This window comes from Pleurodeles waltl, chromosome 1_1 (assembly GCF_031143425.1).
Source record: "Pleurodeles waltl isolate 20211129_DDA chromosome 1_1, aPleWal1.hap1.20221129, whole genome shotgun sequence".
Classification (NCBI taxonomy): domain Eukaryota; kingdom Metazoa; phylum Chordata; class Amphibia; order Caudata; family Salamandridae; genus Pleurodeles; species Pleurodeles waltl.
Genome location: NC_090436.1, coordinates 391228995 through 391251574, shown reverse-complemented (window position 1 = coordinate 391251574; position 22580 = coordinate 391228995). Strand labels below are relative to the sequence as shown.

The window sequence follows — 22580 nt, the reverse complement described above, 5'->3', positions numbered from 1 at the left end:
TCTTCATGGTGAGGGTGATGTGATAGATTTGTGTAAACTTTGATTTTTCCTGCCTGTCCCTTCCAAGTAGAAAATTTGATTTTAATTATGGCTAGAAAATAAATAAAGTTGTTGTGTACATTTTTAAAACAGTGTGCCATAGAACAACTAGATATAATGCATATAGCACTTTAGTCAAAGTTTCTTGTTGAGGGCAACAATGTTGGAAAAATACATTCAAAACCTCTTTTTTAACAAATGTATAGTAAAACTGTGCAATCCACTATTAGGCCCTGCTGCTTAGGCATTTTCTCAGTGCAGAACCCACCCAAACTTTTCTAAACAGTCTTGGGCTCGTTCTTTTCACTCTCTCCATACTGTTTAAGGTATTTGTTTATGCCCCATCACTTTCAAAGTTCGCCAGCCGCCCCTGCCAACTACAGTGCCTCAAAACAGCAAATAGGTTTATTACGCGAAAACGGCAGAGAGAGTACAAGTGAAATGAATAACAGGAAACTGAGTGCAGTGTCCGCACTCCCATCCACCCATAGCATTATTTTTAACAACGCATAACCCTTATGCGTACTTGAAATTTCTTCCAGTTAGGAAGCAAGTGAAACCTGCCCGGTGCTCCATACTCAGAGTTATAGTGATGACAAATCATAAGGCTTAAAAAATGTTCATGTGCAAAAGGACCTGAAGCCAAACACCAAAGCAAATATATTTTCTTTTTCTACTTTTGATCTTGACATCTATAACCCTAATGTTTTGTTTTCTTTTTGTAATTACTTGAAGTGTGCATTTTGTATTGCATATTGTTTTACACACCCTCAGATGCAGCAGTAAAGACCACTACCAAAAGTATGTTTTAATAAACATTGACAAAAACATTCAGAGTAGCCACAACTTTTTACAATATCTGAAGCAAGCCTGGCAAGAGGGGCCATGGGAAATGCCACTAAATATTAGTGCTAACACGGGAACTATATTTTAATCTTAATTACAGAGTACAGTGCAGTTGTGTTTCATATGTCGGTGTCATACGACCACATTTGTATCTATTATCTACTAAATGCACGCATCACATCCATCTATGACCCGTATCATCAGTGATTATTGAAACAAGAATTCCTTCACCTGAAAAAACACAGTGAAATTCTCACAGGTACTTTCCCCCTCTTAGCCTGGTGACCTCATTAACTGATCAGATCTCAGCCCTTCTTAAACTCAATAGTTGGCATTCTAAAAAGACGGTCAATAAAAGAAGGGTTTTTGTCCTTTGTGTTTGTTCCTTGTGCCACGGTTGCTCCTCCACATCAACTAACTTGGCTAAATTACTCAAGCATGAAAACATTTATTAGAATTTATTTCCAAATATATGACAATCAGAGCAACATTTTAATAGAAATGTAATCTTATCAAGGGCAAAACCAGGTGGGAAATGTTAAAAAGACTGGAGGAGCAGGTGCAAACAAACAGACCCAGATGTGGTTTGCGAAGCATCAGCATTCTTGACTTGAGGGTTCACAATTCCACACCATTGCTTAGTCCAGTTTCCCAACTTCTGCTGATTGATTAGCATTCCAATGCTTTTGGGAATGGAATAAACAGTATGAGGAACTTTCATACGTTGTTACGGCGACTTAGGGACTCTGAGGATCCCTGTTTCCAGTGAGTCCTACCCCCTTCTGTACTGTAGCAAAGTAGCATCTTTCTGGTAAAACTGCCCACACTTTTTGCCTGGTGTCAGTATGTTTGGACTGTAGTACACTGGAATCCTCCTAATCAGGACACATTGTCAGTGCTCTCTTCCCTAAATGTAGTTGTATGGTAACTGTTACACAGCACAAGTGGCATGCTGGTACACCCATTAACGTCCCTAGTTTATGGTACTTAGGTACCCAGGGCATTGGTAAACAAGGTGTCCCTCATGGGCTGCAGCATGTATTGCGCCACCCATGGGGGCCCATGCAAACTGTGACTACAGGTATGTCGTTGCAGCCTGTGTGAAATGGTGCATGCACGTTTCAATCCAGATGTAAGGTTTGCTTTATATTATAGTCACTGCAATCTGCAAGTCATTCCAAAGGTAGTCCCTTCAGCCCAAGGGCAGGGTGCATGGTTCTAAGTGTGAGGGCACCCCTGCATGAGCAGAGGAGCTCCTACAAACCCCAGACTCCATTTCCTGGGCTTTGTAAGTGCAGGGAATTCATCTTAAGGCATGAAGTGGACACAAGTTGTCCAGCTACAGAATGGCTTCACCAAACCTAGGCATGTTTGGTATCAAACATGTTGGAATCATGCACCTACACCAATTCCAGTGCTAGTTGCATGATACCATGTACTCCTTGGATTATCTAGGGGATCCTCCAAAGTCTGCCTGTACAGCCTTGCAGGGGCTGCGTGCCGTCCCTAGACACTGTGCGGCCCTCATGCTGCTGAGCCTAACTCGGGCAGGGGAAGGTAGAGCATGGGATTTCCTATAAGATAAAGGTGTGATCACCTCTTCTTTGGAAATGGGTGTCTCTAGACCAGTAGTCTCGAAACTATTTAACCCCTTAGCTGCTGGGCCTTTTCCCCCCCAGTGCTGAGCCCTTTTTTGGCTATTTGGGGTAGTTCGCGCTTAGGGCTTCATAACTTTTTGTCCACATAAGCTAACCACGCCAAATTTGCGTCCTTTTTTTCCAACATCCTAGGGATTCTAATGGTACCCAGAGTTTGTGGTTTACCCTGGAGGAGACCAAGAAAATAGCCAAAATACAGTGAAAATTTAGTTTTTTCCAAAAAAATGGGAAAAAAGGGCCGCCGAAGAAGGCTTGTGGTTTTTTCCCTGAAAATGCCATCAACAAAGGGTTTCTGGTGCTGAAATCACTATCTCCCCACCTTTCAGGAACGGGCAGACTTGAATCAGAAAACCACATTTTCCAACACAAATTTGGCATTTTACTGGGACATACCCCATTTTTACTATTTTTGGTGCTTTCAACCTCCTTCCAGTTAGTGACAGGAATGGGTGTGAAACCAATGCTGGATCCCGGAAAGCTAAACATTTCTGAAAACTAGACAAAATTCTGAATTCAGCAAGGGGTCATTTGTGTAGATCCTACAAGGTTTTCCTACAGAAAATAACAGCTGAAATAAAAAAATATTGAAATTGAGCTGAAAACAACAGCCATTTTTCTTTATGTTTTACTCTGTAACTTTTTCCTGCGATGTCAGATTTCTGAAAGCAATATACCGTTTTGTCTGCTGGACTCTTCTGGTTGCGGGGATATAAAGGGCTTATAGGTTCATCAAGAACCCTAGGTAACCAGAGCCAATAAATGAGGTGCACCCTGCAGTTGGTTTTCATTCTATACTGGGTATACAGCAATTCATTTGCTGAAATATGAGGAGTGAAAAAGAGGTATCAAGAAAACCTTTGCATTTCCAAAATGGGATCAAGATCAGGTTTTGAGGAGCAGTGGTTATTTGCACATCTTTGAATTCCGAGGTGCCCATACTAGCATGTGAATTGCAGGGCATTTCTCAAATAGACGTCTTTTTTACACACTCTCTTATATTTGGAAGGAAAAAATGTAGAGAAAGATAAGGGGCAATAACACTTGTTTTGCTATTCTATGTTCCCCCAAGTCTCCCGAAAAAAATGATACCTCACTTGTGTGGGTAGGCCTAGCGCCCGCGACAGGAAATGCCCCAAAACACAACGTGGACACATCCCATTTTTTCACAAAATACAGAGCTGTTTTTTTGCAAAGTGCCTACCTGTGGATTATGGCCTCTAGCTCAGCCGGCACATAGGGAAACCTACCAAACCTGTACATTTTTGAAAACTAGAGACCTAGGGGAATCCAAGATGGGGTGACTCGCGGGGCTCTGACCAGGTTCTGTTACCCAGAATCCTTTGCAAACCTCAAAAAGTGGCTAAAAAAACAAGTTTTCCTCACATTTCGGTGACAGAAAGTTCTGGAATCTGAGAGGAGCCTCAAATTTCCTTCCACCCAGCGTCCCCCCAAGTCTCCCGATAAAAATGATACCTCACTTGTGTGGGTAGGCCTAGCGCCCGCGACAGGAAATGCCCCAAAACACAACGTGGACACATCACAGAAAACAGAGCTGTTTTTTGCAAAGTGCCTACCTGTAGATTTTGGCCTCTAGCTCAGCCGGCACCTAGGGAAACCTACCAAACCTGTACATTTTTGAAAACTAATGACCTAGGGGAATCCAAGATGGGGTGACTCGCGGGGCTCTGACCAGGTTCTGTTACCCAGAATCCTTTGCAAACCTCAAAAAGTGGCTAAAAAAACAAGTTTTCCTCACATTTCGGTGTCAGAAAGTTCTGGAATCGGAGAGGAGCCTCAAATTTCCTTCCACCCAGCGTCCCCCCAAGTCTCCCGATAAAAATGATACCTCACTTGTGTGGGTAGGCCTAGCGCCCGCAACAGGAAATGCCCCAAAACACAACGTGGACACATCACAGAAAACAGAGCTGTTTTTTGCAAAGTGCCTACCTGTAGATTTTGGCCTCTAGCTCAGCCGGCACCTAGGGAAACCTACCAAACCTGTACATTTCTGAAAACTAGAGACCTAGGGGAATCCAAGATGGGGTGACTCGCGGGGCTCGGACCAGGTTCTGTTACCCAGAATCCTTTGCAAACCTCAAAAAGTGGCTAAAAAAACAAGTTTTCCTCACATTTCGGTGACAGAAAGTTCTGGAATCTGAGAGGAGCCTCAAATTTCCTTCCACCCAGCGTCCCCCCAAGTCTCCCGATAAAAATGATACCTCACTTGTGTGGGTAGGCCTAGCGCCCGCGACAGGAAATGCCCCAAAACACAACGTGGACACATCACAGAAAACAGAGCTGTTTTTTGCAAAGTGCCTACCTGTAGATTTTGGCCTCTAGCTCAGCCGGCACCTAGGGAAACCTACCAAACCTGTGCATTTCTGAAAACTAGAGACCTAGGGGAATCCAAGGAGGGGTGACTTGCGGGGCTCGGACCAGGTTCTGTTACCCAGAATCCTTTGCAAACCTCAAAAAGTGGCTAAAAAAACAAGTTTTCCTCACATTTCGGTGACAGAAAGTTCTGGAATCTGAGAGGAGCCTCAAATTTCCTTCCACCCAGCGTCCCCCCAAGTCTCCCGATAAAAATGATACCTCACTTGTGTGGGTAGGCCTAGCGCCCGCGACAGGAAATGCCCCAAAACACAACGTGGACACATCACAGAAAACAGAGCTGTTTTTTGCAAAGTGCCTACCTGTAGATTTTGGCCTCTAGCTCAGCCGGCACCTAGGGAAACCTACCAAACCTGTGCATTTCTGAAAACTAGAGACCTAGGGGAATCCAAGGAGGGGTGACTTGCGGGGCTCGGACCAGGCTCTGTTACCCAGAATCCTTTGCAAACCTCAAAAAGTGGCTAAAAAAACAAGTTTTCCTCACATTTCGGTGTCAGAAAGTTCTGGAATCTGAGAGGAGCCTCAAATTTCCTTCCACCCAGCGTCCCCCCAAGTCTCCCGATAAAAATGATACCTCACTTGTGTGGGTAGGCCTAGCGCCCGCGACAGGAAATGCCCCAAAACACAACGTGGACACATCACAGAAAACAGAGCTGTTTTTTGCAAAGTGCCTACCTGTAGATTTTGGCCTCTAGCTCAGCCGGCACCTAGGGAAACCTACCACACCTGTGCATTTCTGAAAACTAGAGACCTAGGGGAATCCAAGGAGGGGTGACTTGCGGGGATCGGACCAGGTTCTGTTACCCAGAATCCTTTGCAAACCTCAAAAAGTGGCTAAAAAAACAAGTTTTCCTCACATTTCAGTGACAGAAAGTTCTGGAATCTGAGAGGAGCCACAAATTTCCTTCCACCCAGCGTTCCCCCAAGCCTCCCGATAAAAATGATACCTCACTTGTGTGGTTAGGCCTGGTGCCTGCGACAGGAATAGATCACACAACGGTCAATGTTGGTCCTTACGTGAGGCAGCTGTTGACCCTGGGGTGATCCATTCCTGACACAGACACTAGGTGTAGGCACTCAAGTGGGGTAGTGTTTTTATCAGGACAGGTGAGGAGTCACTGGGTGGTAGGAATATTGTGGATCCCAGCATATTCCTGTAGTTTGTGTGACAGAAATGCGAGAAAAATTGAGTTTTTTTTCAACATTTCAGCTTTGCAGGGTATTCTGGGTAAGAAAACTTTGGGGAAGCCACACAAGTCACACCTCTGTGGACTCCCCCGAATGTCTAGTTTCCAGAAATGTTTGGGTTAAGTGTGTTTCTCTATATGGCCGCCGAATCCAGGACCAAAAACACAGGTGCCTGCCTTACAAAACCAGTTTGTTTTGCCATGGATAATTTTGATGTCTCCACAATATGATTTGGGTGGTGGAATTTGGGGCTGAACTAAATTGGGGAGCTCCCAAGAGAGCACTCTCTCTCTGCTTGCCGCCGCATTCACCTGCTCTCTGGGTTGACCTAACCCACTATTACCCAGTTGCACAAACAGCTTGCGAAGGGACAGCAGGACTGTCCTCATCACCTCCCTCATAATGTACTGGAAGAGGAGTTATCGAATGGGACTCCTCTGACTGAAAAATCACTCCCAGAGTCTGCGCCATTGTCCTATCCCTCAGATGCTGTCTCAGTATCTGATGTCTCAGTCTCTGATCCTATGTCAGAGCGGTCCTCTATAACCCGAGTGTAGGCAGCAGTCATCCATCAAGATGCCATCTCTGCTATTGGCTAAACTGTTGCTCTAAAACACTAGCCTACGTAGACAGTCACAAAATCGATGGTGTGTGAGATACGTGCAACAGTAGAGGCCACCTTACCTGCGCTTCTTCCCTCAATCAGCACGTACTTTCAAGACACTCAAAAAACACCTTGTCACATACCATTCGTCACAGTCTTTAGCACCTCCTGCGCCCAGTCCAACAATCATTATTGGTGCTCCCACTCCCTCCTCCTCGGATTCCCTCATTACCACCCAGCAAAAGTGCCCTTCATCTCTCCATAGACTTTGCTAATGTACTCAGCTATTTACATAAAATACAGATTTGCTCTTTGCAGTAGGCATATAAACCTTCTGCGCTTCTTTATGGCACTAAAACTGCCACTAGACAAGTCGGACCCTTTTCCCCCCAGGGAAACCACACACATATTGACAAAAGTGATATATATATGACAGCCAATCACCTGAAACGCAACTCAAGCAAAACCGAAATAATCCTCTTTGGCCCACACAAAAACACCTGGGACCCCTCATGGTGGCCCACCACGCTAGGCCCTGCACCCACCCCCGCCAACCACGCACGCAACCTCAGCATCATCCTAGACTCCTCCCTCTCGATGACCCAACAAATCAACGCTCTCACCTCCTCATGCTTCAACACACTCCGTATACTGAAAAACATTCAAATGGATCCCCACAGAGACCAGAAAAACTGTCACTCACGCACACATCAGCAGCAGGCTTGATTACGGAAACGCCCTCTACGCCGGCACCACTCTAAAACTCAAGCGCAAACTACACGCATCTAGAACTCAGCAGCACGACTCATCCTCGACCTCCGCCGACACGAACACATCTCTCCACACCTCAAATCCCTCCACTGGCTCCCCATTGACAAAAGGATCACCTTCAAGATCCTCATCCTCGCACACAAATCACTCCACAACACAGGCCCTGCCTACCTCAACGAGAGTCACCTTCCACACCCCCACACGAAACGTCCGCTCAGCTGACCTCTCTCTCGCCTCTGTCCCCCGCATCAAACACACCACCACCGGGGGCAGATCCTTCTCCTACCTTGCACCCAAAACCTGGAACGCCCTCACAACCCACCTTCGCAAGACCCAAAACCTACTTCTTTTCAGGAAGGGCCTCAAAACCTGGCTTTTCGAACAGTGAACCTCCCAGCCCCTTTCCCTCCCCCCGCCCCCCCCCAAGCGCCTTGAGACCCTCACAGGTGAGTAGCACACTTTATAAATCTCTTTGGTATATATAGATCTACCTCTATATATATATATATATCTATGTACATAGATATATCTATAGATATATCCATGTACATAGATATATCTATCTACATAGATATATAAATATAGATCTATATATAGATCTACCTTTTTTTTTTTTTATTAATTATGCCCCCGTTTTCCAAGGGGGCCGCCCCCCCAAAGTGAAATCCCTGGCGTCTAGTGGTGTTTCCTGGCCCCCGATCGCAGCTGTGCTGCGATCGGGGGCCAGGAAACACTTTGAGAAGGCCTCGTAAGAAAGGGGAGACTCTCCCCCTTTCTTACGAGGCCTTCTCAAACTGTTTCTGGCCCCCGATCGCAGCACAGCTGCGATCGGGGGCCAGAAACAGTTTGAGAAGGCCTCGTAAGAAAGGGGAGAGTCTCCCCTTTCTTACGAGGCCTTTTCAAAGTGTTTCCTGGCCCCCCGATCGCAGCTGTGCTGCGATCGGGGGCCAGGAAACCTGAAAGTGTTTCCTGGCCCCCGATCTCAGCACAGCTGCGATCGGGGGCCAGGAAACACTTTCAGGAAGGCCTCGTAAGAAAGGGGAGACACTCCCCTTTCTTACGAGGCCTTCCCGAACGTGAGAAAGGCCGTTTTCCCCATCAAAGCAGGAAGCGGCCGCAAGGCTGCTTCCTGCTTTGATGGGGAAAACACCTTTGCAACGTCAGCGCGCCGCGAGGCGCGCTGACGTCACAAAGGGGCGGGTGGGGGGGCGGGGGGAGACACGGAAGCTTCCGTGTCTCCCGGGGGGGGGTTTAAAAAAAAAAAACAATCCTCGGGTGCGACGCACCCGAGGATTTATTGATACCCTTCCTGGTGTCGGCCACTGGTCGTGACCCGCACCAGGGAGGGTGTGTGGGCGTCGGCCAGTGGCCGACGCCCGCACCTAACAGGTTAATGTTGCGCCCCCCCAGCTGAAAAATAAAAATCAGACTTTTTCACAATAATTTTATAAAGTGCCAATGCTTAAATATGTCTAAACCTATTTAAACATTGCAGTTAAGTACTGTTACCTTTTTAAAACTGCAATAACATGCTTCTGACTATCTGTATAATATTTCTTTTGGCCAGAGTTTGGTGCCCCCCCCCCCCCCCCCCCGGATCACTTGAGGCCCCCCGAGGGGGCCCGCACCCCAGTTTGAAGACCTCTGCTCTAGACTGAGGTGGGGTGCCTCTGAGCGCTACCAGTCTGCTTTGAAGGGCACATTTGGTGCCCTCTTTGCATAAACCGGTTTGCACCAGTGCAGGAACCCCTGGTTCCCACTCTGACATCAAACCACACAAAGGACAGGGGAGTGGCCACCCTCTGTTCAGTTTCTCCCTTAGGGAGGTGCGCAGAGTTCTGCCAGGTGGCCAACTTGATTCTGCTATCTTGGAAATAAGATAAACAGTGGCCCCTAGGAGCATCTAACTGGTTAGTCCCGCTGGGTGATGCCCCTGACCCCCTCTGATATGTGGGTCACTTCAGATAGTGTCCAAACGCCCTTCCTGTGTTACTTAAGTGCTACCCTGAGGGTGGGACCCCAGATTTGACTGAAAAGCATCAGAAACCTTCTGCAAGTCTCCTCTGCAAGACACTTCTGCAACCTGGACACCAGAACCGCTGCTGTTCTTTGCTGGAACCAGAAGCAAGACTGTAACCAGTAGGAGGGCTCCTGCTGCAACTTTGTTTCTAAGTTCTGCAAAGACTTCTGCAACCCTGTGGCTATGCATCCTCCAGAGTCACTGGGACTCTGCCTGCACTTAGGAAAGCAAGAAGCAATCTCCCTTGCAGTGAAGGGTCACTCCCCTACTTCTGCAGGCACCTCAACGCCAAAGACTGGCTTGTGGATCCTGCTGTCCCACGGACTCTTCAAGTCTCTACAACATAGGTGGTGTTTCTGTGGCTCTCCAGAGGTTCGACCTATCTTCCTTGCAACTGGGAAGTCTGTGATCCCTCGCTGAAGATGCTTGGCTGGAACACCTGTGCACTGCGTCTGTACGTCGTTGCCAAGGCTTTTTGGTTCTTCAGACCGAACAGCTAGAAGCCCCATCCTCCAGCACTTTCCAGCTCCAAGAACGACCTCCTCCCTGCAACTCCTGTGACGTAGGCATCCCTCTTTGCTGTGCTCAAAGCCTCCATGCGAATCCCTGTGCTGTTGCCAGAGGGTCCGGCCGGGGCCTCTACCAATTCCTGCTGGCTCTCCTACATGAGGAGGGCTGGACCTGACCTACGTGCCAAGGTTGGGTTGCTTGGACCTTGCTGGTCCCCACAAATCCTGAAAACTCCATGCAATGCTTCCTTGCATTTGCCAAGGCTTGTTGGTGGTCCACCTGACCACTGACCTGTCTGCAATTTGATGACCGGCGTGGAACAGCTAGTGGATTGCTCCTGGGATCTTCCTGCATCGCCTGGACTCCACAGCTGCACTTCTTCATTCACCATCCTACAAGAAAGCATGTCAGAGAAGGGTGGGCATTGCCCTCCTGCCCCCCTGGGCACCTCGGGGTGGTCCAGACTCTGTTCTTACTTTCTTTAGGTCCTCTTCTTCAGGAATCTACACCTGGGTTCCGTCGACCTGGTTCACAGGTGACGACAGCATTTGGACAACTGAGTCCACGCTGACTTCAACAGATGGTTCCGACACAACTTTACCCCTATGCACCTGGGCTCCCTGGTGTAGGTACTCCACTGTTCTGGGTATCCACGGGTGGGGGCACTATCCAACTTCCCTTATACCAACGGGTTTCTACAGAGTCCTCTGGGGAGGGTCCTAAAAAGCAAAAATTCCAACTGCGACTTCCCCATGTTATCCTATGGACACTGACCAGCGATTACTAGTCTGCACACAGACGCCTGAGGAATCCTTCCTACTTACCTTTGGGGTTTTAGTACCTCTCCAGTCCTGAGGGTCCTTGGGTGGTAGTGTGGGTTGGGAGTGATTTTCGCATTCCATTTTTTTAGTATATGGTCTGCACCTCCCATTCAGCTACAACCGCAGGACCTACAAATGAACGCAATTTCAGCAAAGCTCACCTAAAACACAACGCCGTTGCTCCAAACAACACAGGATGAAAAAAACAACTGTGACCATCTACTTCCAAAACTCATAGCTCAATGTTTAACTTGTCAACAAAACTGTCATTATGAAAAGAGCAGGCGTGGACACAGTGTTGGAAATCACTGTCTCTGTTCTAGGCTGACACTGGTAATGCATGACAAAGGGTGTGTGTTGCTCACGATTTCTAGCAAAATGTTCTTTATTTATCAATTGGGTCCCAATTGCTAAGAATTAAACGCAATTTATTGATCAATTTGAAAAAAGTGGATACTATATTATTTATAAATAATTTAAAGATGCAGTTCTAAGGTAGCAATTCCAAGCTCTGACATTTCTGAATTCAAATACCATGAGAGAAAACACTGTTGACTCAATCTGGCTTTCTCAAAGCAACAAATTACTTAAATACACATGACGCCAGGGAGGGTCACTGACCTACACTGCACCTAACACAAAGGGGATACTGCACTAGCTTACGCCACACATTCATCTTAGACTACATTCAATATCACCAGATTTGATTTAAAAAAAATGTTTCACTTAAGGCTTTGCCCCACTCTTCCTCTATCGAGCCTCCAATTCATACTTGGATACAAGACTTTACAGGAATTTAACCCGAGGGAAACTTCCGAACAGGCAGATTAAACGACTTTATTATGTATAGTATGTTAACAAAGCGTCCCCTCCATCCTACATCTTCCTGATCAGCTTTCATTGCAGGAGGAATGAAGAAGAGTCTTTACTAGAAGTGCTTCAGCTGATATGTTTTCCACACATTAATACAGATAGGACTTATTTGGCGCGCCTGTTCAACAAGGTCCCTAAACATTTCCTTCACATGTCTGAGCGAGGGAGTGCTTGTTCAGTAGTGATCAGTCTTGAGGCCTCGCTATAAGCATGATAAATGGCTGACTGGCCAGAGCCTTATTTAAATCAAACAGCTCACTCTTTCAGTCTGATGAGATGAGTGATAGATTTACATAAAACATTTTGGAGGAAGCAACTGGGGCCGAGTTGCAGGGAGAGACCTATTAGCCTTGATTTGCATGCCATGCATCAAATCATCACTCTAAACATTGCCACAAAAAGCAGCAGGAAAGCGGCAATGTATGTAGAGAAGTGAACAGCATTTTAGATAGGACATGCAGTAGGTTGCGATTCTGAAAATTGCCTCATCACTGTACTGGTTTGCTAAGCCGGCCAAATGAACCCTATTTGTTTAAGAATGCGTATTGTAAATGTCAAGGAATTTGAAACTGAAGGCAAAACATTTAATTAGTATCCTCCAATTGATTTGTGGGAGCAGTGTAGGTGCATTAAACAGAATATAGTATGGACTATGTGGCTTCACTTGAATTTAGAATAGCTATAACCTTCCTTTTAAAATTTTAATTTTAATTTTTTTGTTTTGTTTACGAATTAAAAACAATCTTATCATTTGTGCATGAGTTTGACGGAATGCAATTTTTTTATTTTTTATTTATTTTGTGTGTATTGATTTGCGGTTCAAATCATCGACAAGGTTTAGTCCTGGGTCCCTGGCTTCCAGTAATGACTCAAGGGGGGGATCCCCTGCTTCCAGTAATTATTCAGCTGGGGGGGGGTCCCCAGATTCCAATAATGATTCAGTGGAGTCCCCGGGTTCCAGTAATGATAAAGTGGGGGTTCACAGAAGTCAAGAAGTTGGACACGACTGGTTTAAAAGCTCGGCTGTTGCAGTACTAAAAGAGGGAGCTGAGAGTTCTTACATTAAGAAGTTTTCAGGGTTATTGTACTACGGTTTGTTTAACCTCCCACCTCCCCCCATACCCAGTCATAACAATGACATGAAAAGAGCTCCACTTAGTCAAACAGACCATAATTTTACCCATGTGACCTTTCTGTTGCTGGAATTTGTATAGAGTTAGTTTTTGTGATGTGGGAATTTTCTCAGAGCAATTCAATTCAGCTATCATTAGGATCTTAAAATTGGGTAACAAACACATAGCGTCTCTGCCTCGAAACAAGGCATTAGCAAGAGTCCTCGGCTACAGCAGGAAAGCAATGCTAAATAAGCAGCAAGAAAGGGGTTTTAACACTCTGGTAAATTTGCTAGCATTGAGGCAAGCATCAAAGGATCAATTCAGGAAGACAGACCGAACACTACAGCGATGCCAAGAGACCCCTACTGACGAACACAAACTCCACATAAACAAATTTTCAAATAGCTTTATTCAGAGTAGCCTTTCTGCTCTATTAACCACCGCAAACAGCTGCCAACCCTGCTCAGAGACATAATCAACAACCACAGAAGTAAAATGGCAGAAGAAAAAAGACATTTTGGCAACAACTCCACAGAGGACCAGAGCTATTCTCCATGCGCCCGTCTTGTGCGCACTCATGGTTCGGAACGGTCACTCAGGGAAAAATGCCGGCACGGCAAGGCATAGAGAAGTTGATCAACATATAAAGTGGCAAACTGAAAGAGAAGAGGAATAATAACTTGCTTCACTTACCCCCTTCTGCTGTAATTTTCAGAAGACAAGAACAGAGAAACGCTATTGCAGCAAAGCCCCATTCAATCACTCACCTTGGCTTGCTGAGCAGACTGCAGCCAGCAAAGGGCAGGAACCACCAAATCAAATATCAATGGATTATAAGGAAATATACAGCGCAAACTTTTCAGCACGATAGTTTTTTCAGAGGTATAATGAAAACAATTACATGAAAATAGTCCTTATAGTGCGCAAGTGAGAGCAATCCGCTGGCATGTGTTTAAACAGGCTTCCTCAGTTGATCCGTGCAAAGTATTATCCGTCATTTAACATAACATTTCATGAAATCAATGTAACTTTAATATATGTATACATGTGTGTGTATATATATATGTATATATATATATATATATATATATATATATATATATATATATATATATATATATGATGGCAGTTCCTCAAATCGAGCAGAAATGGAAATCTCTACTGAGAAGGAGATTGGCTAGAATTTCAATGCTGACGATTTATTGAAAAATATCTTAATCAAACATATTTCACCGTTTGACTCCTGTATACAATTAATCAATTTTTGGTTTATTTTGGCGCATTTGATTTGCTTTACACACATACTGGAGCTAGAACATTTGTTTTTATTTAAGCGGACTGAATTAGAAATCTAAACTTGTGTATGCAGCTATATGACGCTTTTAATTAAAAACATAGTGAACAGATTTGCTCACCTTGCTCTTTTATGAAATCCTTTTCAGACATGGTCACAGGTAACAGCAGCTCCCCAACGGGGGGCTGAATACTAACATTGAACTGGTCCTCCTTGGTGCTAAAGAAAAGATAAAACACATCTATAAATAAATATAGTTATAAATTCATCTATTCTGTCTTAATGTACAGTAAACGCTAAATTAAACCAATTTTATTCAACCACAAAAACTATAAAGGCAAATTCAGTCCTGTTAGGTTTCAAATCTCCAAATTAGAGATTAGACACACCAATTTGCGTTACAAAGCCAAACTATTTACCAATTGTAAGTTTCTTCAATCAGCCAATTAACGACCATTCACTAATAGTGACCCACTCAGCTGTGTAAACATATTTGCAGAAGTCAGTAACTTTGTCGGATAACTACCTTGCATGGTTTCGGAAATCACATAATCCATCCCTCTCAAAAGAGTAAGAAAAATCTACTATACCATAAATGATTGTCCCAAATATAGCAACATTAATTAATTTTTCAGCAAATTTAATTTTTATGATTCGCTTTAGGTTCAGCAAGTAACATCGACACAAATATCTAGCCTGCATGGTTCCCATACAAAACTGCATTAAACGCTATTATGACTGCCAAATACAAAGCAGAATATTTGCCCGTGGCCAAGGAAGACTCCTCTACATGTAGAAGTGGCTCAGTAAATGATAATGTTGACTACTGCTTTACGTTATTAAGTCTTGCTACACAATTTCATGCATACCTAGCTACTGGATATCCATTTGTGCAGCGTCGCCCCAATGGATTTACCAAAAAGGAAAAAATACAATTATAATAACGTACACTAAGTTATTATCATTTTATTTTTCCTTACGGGCAGAGCGAGGCTGGAGGGAGGAGGCCGGACGAGGGCTATGTGCACACAAAGGGCGCATGTCTGTTTGGCCGGCCGTGTTGGGCTGGTCAAAAATACATGCGCACTTTGCATGTTCTCTACCCAGATGTATAGCACAGCCGAGTGGAAAACATGCCCAGGCTCCGATTCCCAGTCTGAGCAGCGAAGCAAGCCGCTTAAACTAATCATGACGCTGCTTTGAGCAGCGTTGTGACTGGCTGAGAGCCTGTGCAGCCAGGTAGAGGATGGAGGGGAGACAAACGCATCTCTCCTCAAAGGTAAGTGTTTTTTGTTTTTTTAAATAAATAAAAAAAATCCCCCCTCCGTTCGTCTCTTGTCCCGCACCTCACCCCTGTTCAGTGGCAGCAGCCACTGCATTTGGGCTCTCCAAAGTTTAGTGGTCTTCAATCTGACATAATTTTACAACAAGCACTGGTAAATACAATAGGTTTTGAATATGTGATTAATAGTATTTTTTTTTTTTTTGCTGCAAGTTTTAGCTTGGTGAACAGTTGAGCAATATCAGTTACTGAAAATCCATAAAAGTGTTTTATTATGAGGTGTTTATTGAGAAATCCAATATATTGTGCAGTAACTGGTGGTAATACAATGCGGGGAGATTAAATAAAGGGCATACATTTTTTTTTTTTAAAATAAAAAAAACAGGAGACCGGGGGTGTGCAACCCTCCCTGTGGCACTTGGACACTGCCTGCAGCATCAGCTTACCCAGTGCTGCGTCCACCCAAGAAGTTTACATTCAGGGCCGCGAGGGGTGTGCAACCCTGCCTACAGTCTGTGGCATCTGGGTGCTGCCTACATAATTATTTTACCCACTGTTGGATCCACCTATAGTAGTTTACATTTAGAGCCACAAGCAGATTACTATGCCACGCGGCCTACGTTCCTATGGCATCTGAGCGCAACTTGCAGCATCAGCTTACCCAAAGCAGGATCCACCCAAGAAGTTTACATTCAGAGCCATGAGGGGAGTGCTTTACCACCCTGCCTATGGTCTGGGGAATCTGGGCGTTACCTTCAGAACTAGCACTGGGTCCACCCAATAAGTTTACATTCAGAGCCATGAGGTGTGTGCCACCCTGCCTACGGTCCTGTGGCATCTGAGCGCTGGCTGCAGCATTAGCTTACACACTGGGTCCACCCAAGAAATTTACATTCCGACTCACATGTTGTGCGCCACCATGTCTATGGTCCTGTGGCATCTGGGTGCTGCCTGCTGCATTAGCTTACCCACTGCTGGGCCCACCCAAAGAAGTTTACTTGTATGAAGAGCTACCTGTGCCGCATAGACGACAACAATGGCAAAGATATAGAATTCTACTTGGGTAATGAGGGTGGGTTTTTACCACTGGCAGAAGCTACTAAACTCATGGCAATGCACCATTAAACTCCCCTTTAAGAAACAAACATTGGCAAAGTTAATAGGTGAAGTGTTGGTCACCAGCCTTATGGCTTTGTCAACGCTTGTTTTGTCATGGTTTTTGCAAAATTTTATACACGACCCTCACTGACAACCCAAGTAAATACAATCCTGGGAGGTCATTTCTGTGCTTAAAGAAGCACTGAAGCAGACTGTTAGCAAGTGAAGTGAGCGCCCAGAAGTTAAACACATGATATTTATGCGCTAGATGACTGTAGTAATTATAAATCGTATTACATATTAGTCTTTACTTGCCCACAACTGTCCTTGTGTAAAGCACTCTGTCATTCACTGTGCTTTGTCCACGTTATTTAAAATCTCTATTATATAAATATATCAGGAGATCTATGTAGCGCATAAGGCCTGGGGTGTCCAAGCACTTAGTGCACAGAGAAGGAAGGTCGTAGGTAATTCTATACCAGAATCCTGGTAGCATCGGTGCCTTTTTAATCTCATGAGCTGCTACTCAGTTAAGGATATTGTCAAAACTGTGTATTTATCACTATTACAGTGATGGTTCGCATTCGCACAGTGATCCAACTGAAGTGAGTTATGAATACAAGTCCCAGAACTCATTCCAGCCCTACATGAAAGCCCATGACTGCAATGGGGAGTCATAGATGACAAAGAATTAGAAACGCTCGGCTGAAGCTCTGGGGTTATTCTAGCCCCTGCTTGATGGTACACCACAGCCCACGTAACACCTGTGCATATTTAATATTTCCAGACTCGAGGGCCTGCAGCCAAGCACAGTGGGCAGATTCTCAGCCTGTGGATCTGACTCTAGCCACTATGCATTTAAAGCACCAAAAACTACGTTCTGATCGACTGATGCCGCATTCGCGGTGGTTTGTTATTTCTCTCGAATAACGAACTAGTGCAATGGGAAATGGAGTTTGTGGTCTTGGATGCAAATGCCAGCAGATTCTGGATGTGCCTGCACACAAGCAACAACATGCAAAATTGCCTTCAACAGTCATTCTTTTTTATTTAGCAGAGAAGATATTCCCAAAAACCCAAAGAGAAGTGCTGGCTCTAACGCACTAGAAAAGCAACGATTGTTCACAAACTGCATTCTCGTCACATGCGCGTGCATACTGCACCTCTGTGTTAGTGTGTGCTGGCTGATTTGGAGGCGAGCTGATGAAATGAGCAGCCAACGAGGACATCAGCGATGCTGTTCGATCACTTCATGGGCCCTGACGTGATGATAATCTTTCAGAGGCTGGGCATTGTTGTATCACATGCATCACCTGTTCTGAAGCGCCATTAAAACAACCTGCCTGCCGAATGAGGAAATGGCAGACTTGGCTGTATTGAGACAATAACAAGTCTGGACTACTAAACGAACTGAGAACGGAGACTAGTAATATGCACATGTGCTTGTAACTGCCCAGACAGAACTCAAACCAAGGAGAAGGGGCGTGAGGTGGGGCGGAGATGAAGAGGAATGCCGGCTGGAAATGCAGTTGCCCCCACACAAGTGAAGCATTCATATTTGTTGCCTGTTTTGTTTAGTATGGAGTATTTTGAATGTATTAAATCACCTTTTTTAAGCAAAGCAATGGGTTGGACAGTCTGCTATCACACTGGTAGTTGACTGCTGAGTTCTGAGCTCACTATTTCATCGAGGAGCCAGTGACTGCTCGCCATTGCTACCACTTAGAAAGAAGTGCTGAAGGGATTGTACATGGCCCAGTTTACGGAACCATAGTACCACAGTCTCAAGTCCCCACGGCCGAAGCTCAGAAGCCTGTTTGTCCTTGCGACCCCCGAAGAGGGTCCGACAGTATAGTTGCCGGCAGTAAAGAGGACAAACTCATGGAGGGTTGGTTACTATTGAAGGTTAGCATGGAAAGAGATCAAGAATCAGAAATGGATTTGGTACTGTAGGATCGCTAAGTCAACAAACTACCATTACGGTGGGAGTTACTTGCATGGACTGACTTGAGTGGTACAGGATAGGATAGGGAAAAGCGTTCACGTCAGTGCCTTTCAGGATATGCACAGCTCTAAGGAGCCCCCCCAGAGTGCATGGAATCATACTTCCAATACTGGCAACAGTATTGGGGTATGATTCTGACATGTTTGATACCAAACATGCCCAGGTTTGGAGTTACCATTATGTAGTTGGACATAGGTAGTGACCTATGTCCAGTACACGCATAAAATGGCGTGCAAAACTGCCTTCCTCTGAAAGATAGCATCTGGTAACACTTAATTCTGTTGTGCATAATGACCTATGACTTACCTCCTGCACAACTAGGCTTGTGGTTATCTCTCCACACCGACTCTGGGTCTCCAGAGACCACAGCAAGAAGGAAAAGCAGCAGCACGTGGCACTGGCTAACACTGCACAGAGCTGGGAGGGGCATGGAACAAAACCCCCTGGGGCGAAAGCCTAGGCCCAGTGGTGCTGGGTAATCTCATAAATACTTGCTTGCTTGGGTCAGTTTAAAGCAAGTGAAGCAATCAAGACAGTTAGCGGTGTCCTCATAAAACGTTTCAACAAACTAAAACAAAATGGAGCATTTCACAGGCCTATTTTCACATAACTCGGATAGATACAAGGACATAATTAAGGAGTAATAATGGAACTTTTCAAAAATGTTGTGCTGTGCCAGACCAGCGTAACTGTTCCCATCAATGTTGGGGCTTCCCTTGGATAAAAAAATAATATTTGAAACAGTAGTGGCCAATAAAGAAATTGTATAAAAATGTGCCTATACATTTGCCAAGGAGCTATTTAATCACTGGTACTGTACATTATGACTGAGAATCTACTTGAAACAGACAAGCTTAAAAAATCAAAAGTTAAACAGCAGCATAATCACAGGCAAAAAACAACAGAGCTAGAACCATCCTGCACACTCTTAAATAATGACACCACTCATTACATGAAGCTTATGGAAACAGACAATTATACATATTGAAGCTTTAAAGAGCAGTAGTGATAGTATCACAGAACTCAAAATAGCAGATCAAGTGTCTCCAACTGGATCTCTAGGTCCCAAAAGATTCATATCATCTGCGGAAACCCCCAAGGTTCTATATTATCCACTGTAATCATCAACCTCTACACGGAGCCCCTAAAGACTCTACTCAGAGATACAAGAATCAAAATTCACCAACATGCTGACAATACACAACTCTAATTGAAAGTCTACTCTGCTCAAGATACCCAATACCTCCATGTCATACGAACCTGGAGGCCTAGTGCCTTTCTAAGGTTGAATGCAACCAATACAAAAGTCCTGTTATTTGCTAAGAAAAAGAAGCAAGAAATAGTTTAACTCTGATTCAAGGACATGGACCATGATAGTTTCTATCAAATAAGTTACTAACCTTTGGTAATGTCTTATCTGGTAGAGACTATATCTAGCTGCAGATTCCTTATGTTAGAATTATCCCCAGGCATCAGACTGAATCCGAAAGAATTTTCATGAGCAGTACCCCTGCGCACAGGTAGATCGGCTCCACATGCGTTGTTGTCCGCACTAAAAGTGATTTCTGTGGCACCTATATAGGTGCTGCACAGGCCTCAGTTTCTTTTCATGACTTTCCACACCAGAAGCATGTCCCATGAAGAACAATGACCACTGGTGTGAATAATTAGGGCCCTGAAAGGGATACAGCCCTGTCCCTAAAAATCCATTCGCATTGCAGGGAGGATGGGTAGGTTGGTAAGTAACCTGCAGCCAGATACAGTCTCCACCAGATAATATGTTATGGAAGGTAAGTAACTTGTCCATCTGATAGAGACTTCTAGCTACAGATTCCTTACCTTATAAATAGATACCCAAGCAATACCATCGCCGAAGGTGTGCCTGCGAACACATTTCAAACAAGAATGTCCTGCAGGACGGGCAAAGTGCTCATCCCTACGGATCTGACTGGCCAGGCAGTAGTTTTTGGTGAAAAGTGTGCAGAGACACCCACGCTGCTTCTTGGCAGATGTCCATGACCAGAATTCAACCTGCTAACGCAGTGGTCGCAGCTTTAGCTCGGGTACGAGCGTGTAAACCCTTAGGGGGTTGCTTCTTGGCCAATGCATAGCAGATCTTAATGCAGAATACGACCCCTCTAGAGATGGTCTGCTTCTGCACTGCCCAACCTTTGTAGGCAATGTGGGTGCACAGAAAGAGTTGGTCCCCCACCCGGAATGCCTGTACGGTCAAGGTAGAACGCCAACGCTCTTATTGGTTCCAGGCAGTGGAGTCTCTCCTCTACCTGAATGAAAGAATAGAGGGTTGTGGGAGTGCCTAAAAAGTAGGCAAGGTGATTGATTGGCCTACATGAAAAGGCATAACCACTTTAGGCAGAAAATAGGCCCTAGGGCGAAGCATCACTTTTTCAGAATAGATAGAAAGGCCTACAGCTCACGCTGCGGACAGATGTAAATGCCACAAGAAAGGCTGTTTTCAATGTGAAAACCTGAGCGAACAATTGTGGGGGCCTCGAAAACAGCGCACATCAAAAAAGTCAGACCAAATTTAACAAAAGTCCTATTGGGGCATAATGAACGGAGAAGGAGGGAAAAGATGAGTGAGACCTTTTATGAATCTATGTAAAGGGCTTAAACAAAGAAGGTTGATCGGGCAACCACAAAAAGGCAGAAATAGCAGACAAATCTCTCTTGAGAGTGCCCAACGTACAGCCCTGCTAGGCAAGGGAAAGAATGAGCAATAGGATCTCAGAAAGGGGGTCAACAGATTTGTCTGTGCATAATACAACAAATTTCTTCCACGATAGGCGTATACGGTTTTGGTGGAGGGACGCTTGTCTGCCAAGATAACTTACAGACTTTAAGAGGAAAGTGAAAAGTTTTCAACTGCCGCCACTCAATCTCCACAGAAGAAGGCACGGAGTGGAAAGGTTCAGGTGAGGATCCCTCCCCTTCTGCTGCAACAGAGGGGAAGTCTGATCGGAGGATCAATGGACATGCTCAGCAGGCTCAGGATACCAGACTCTCAGTGTCCAGTCTGGGGCCATAAGGATTACTTGGGCCAGGTCATTCCTGATCTTTTTGAGAACTCTGGGCAGGTGTGGCATGATCAGAAAGGCATGCATTAAGCCTGAATTCCACTCTAGATAAAAAAAGTGTCTCAAATGGATTGTCGCCTTGGAAACTCCAATGAGCAAAACTGCTGACACTGCGCATTCTCAGCAGAGGCGAACAGATCTAACAAAGGCACTCCTGAATGCTGAAAGAGATGTTGCACCACTTTCGGATGGAGACGCCATTTGTGATCCGCTAGGCATTACTGGCTGAGTTTGTCCGCTCTGGTGTTCAGAGAGCCCGCCAGATGTTGAACCACCAGGATAATGCCTTCCTGTTCCAGCCACGTCAAGAGGCGCAGAGCCTCCTGACAAAGGGTCCACGACCCCACTCTGCCCTGTTTAGTGCAGTACCACATAACAGTGGTTTTGTCCACGAATGCCTGCACTATCTTTCCCCTGATAAAGGGAAGAAAGGATGTCAACGCCAGTCTGATCGCACAGAACTCCAGCAGGTTGATGTAGAGTCCCGCTTCCGCCAGAGACCTGATTCCTCTGATCTCCACTTCCCACAGATGTCTGCCCCATCCCAGGAGTGATGAATTGGTCACTACCGTGAGATCTGGTTGTGGAAGGTAGAGGGACCTTCCCCTCACCCAATCATGGTTTGTTAATCACCACTGCAGATTTCACAGTTCCCTCTGAGATCTGGACTATGTCAGAGAGATTCCCCTAATGCTGCACCCATAGGGGCTTCAAGTCCCACTGCAGAGCCCGCATAGGCCATCTGGCATGTGTCACCAACAGGATGCAGGAGTCCATGAGGCCCAGCAGCCTCAGAGTCATTCTCACTGAAATCCAGGATAGCGGCTGAAACATCAGTATCATAGCTTGAATATCCTGGACTCGCCACTCAGGAGGATAAGCCAGAAACTGTCCAGAACAGCTCTGACAAAATGGAGCATCTGAGAGGGAGTTAGATGTGACTTCGACACATTTATAGTGAACCCCA

The 22580-nt window shown here is 45.2% G+C and overlaps 1 protein-coding gene across 3 annotated transcripts in view; it reads right to left on the bottom strand.

The window, feature by feature from the left end:
* AP3B1 (adaptor related protein complex 3 subunit beta 1) overlaps positions 1-22580 on the bottom strand; it is a 1440584-nt gene that overhangs the window by 190743 nt on the left and 1227261 nt on the right. For all 3 annotated transcript variants that reach the window (XM_069223388.1, XM_069223395.1, XM_069223382.1), the window contains exon 25: positions 14252-14349. In XM_069223388.1, the coding sequence (XP_069079489.1) occupies positions 14252-14349 (98 nt within the window). The remainder of the gene's footprint in view (positions 1-14251; positions 14350-22580) is intronic.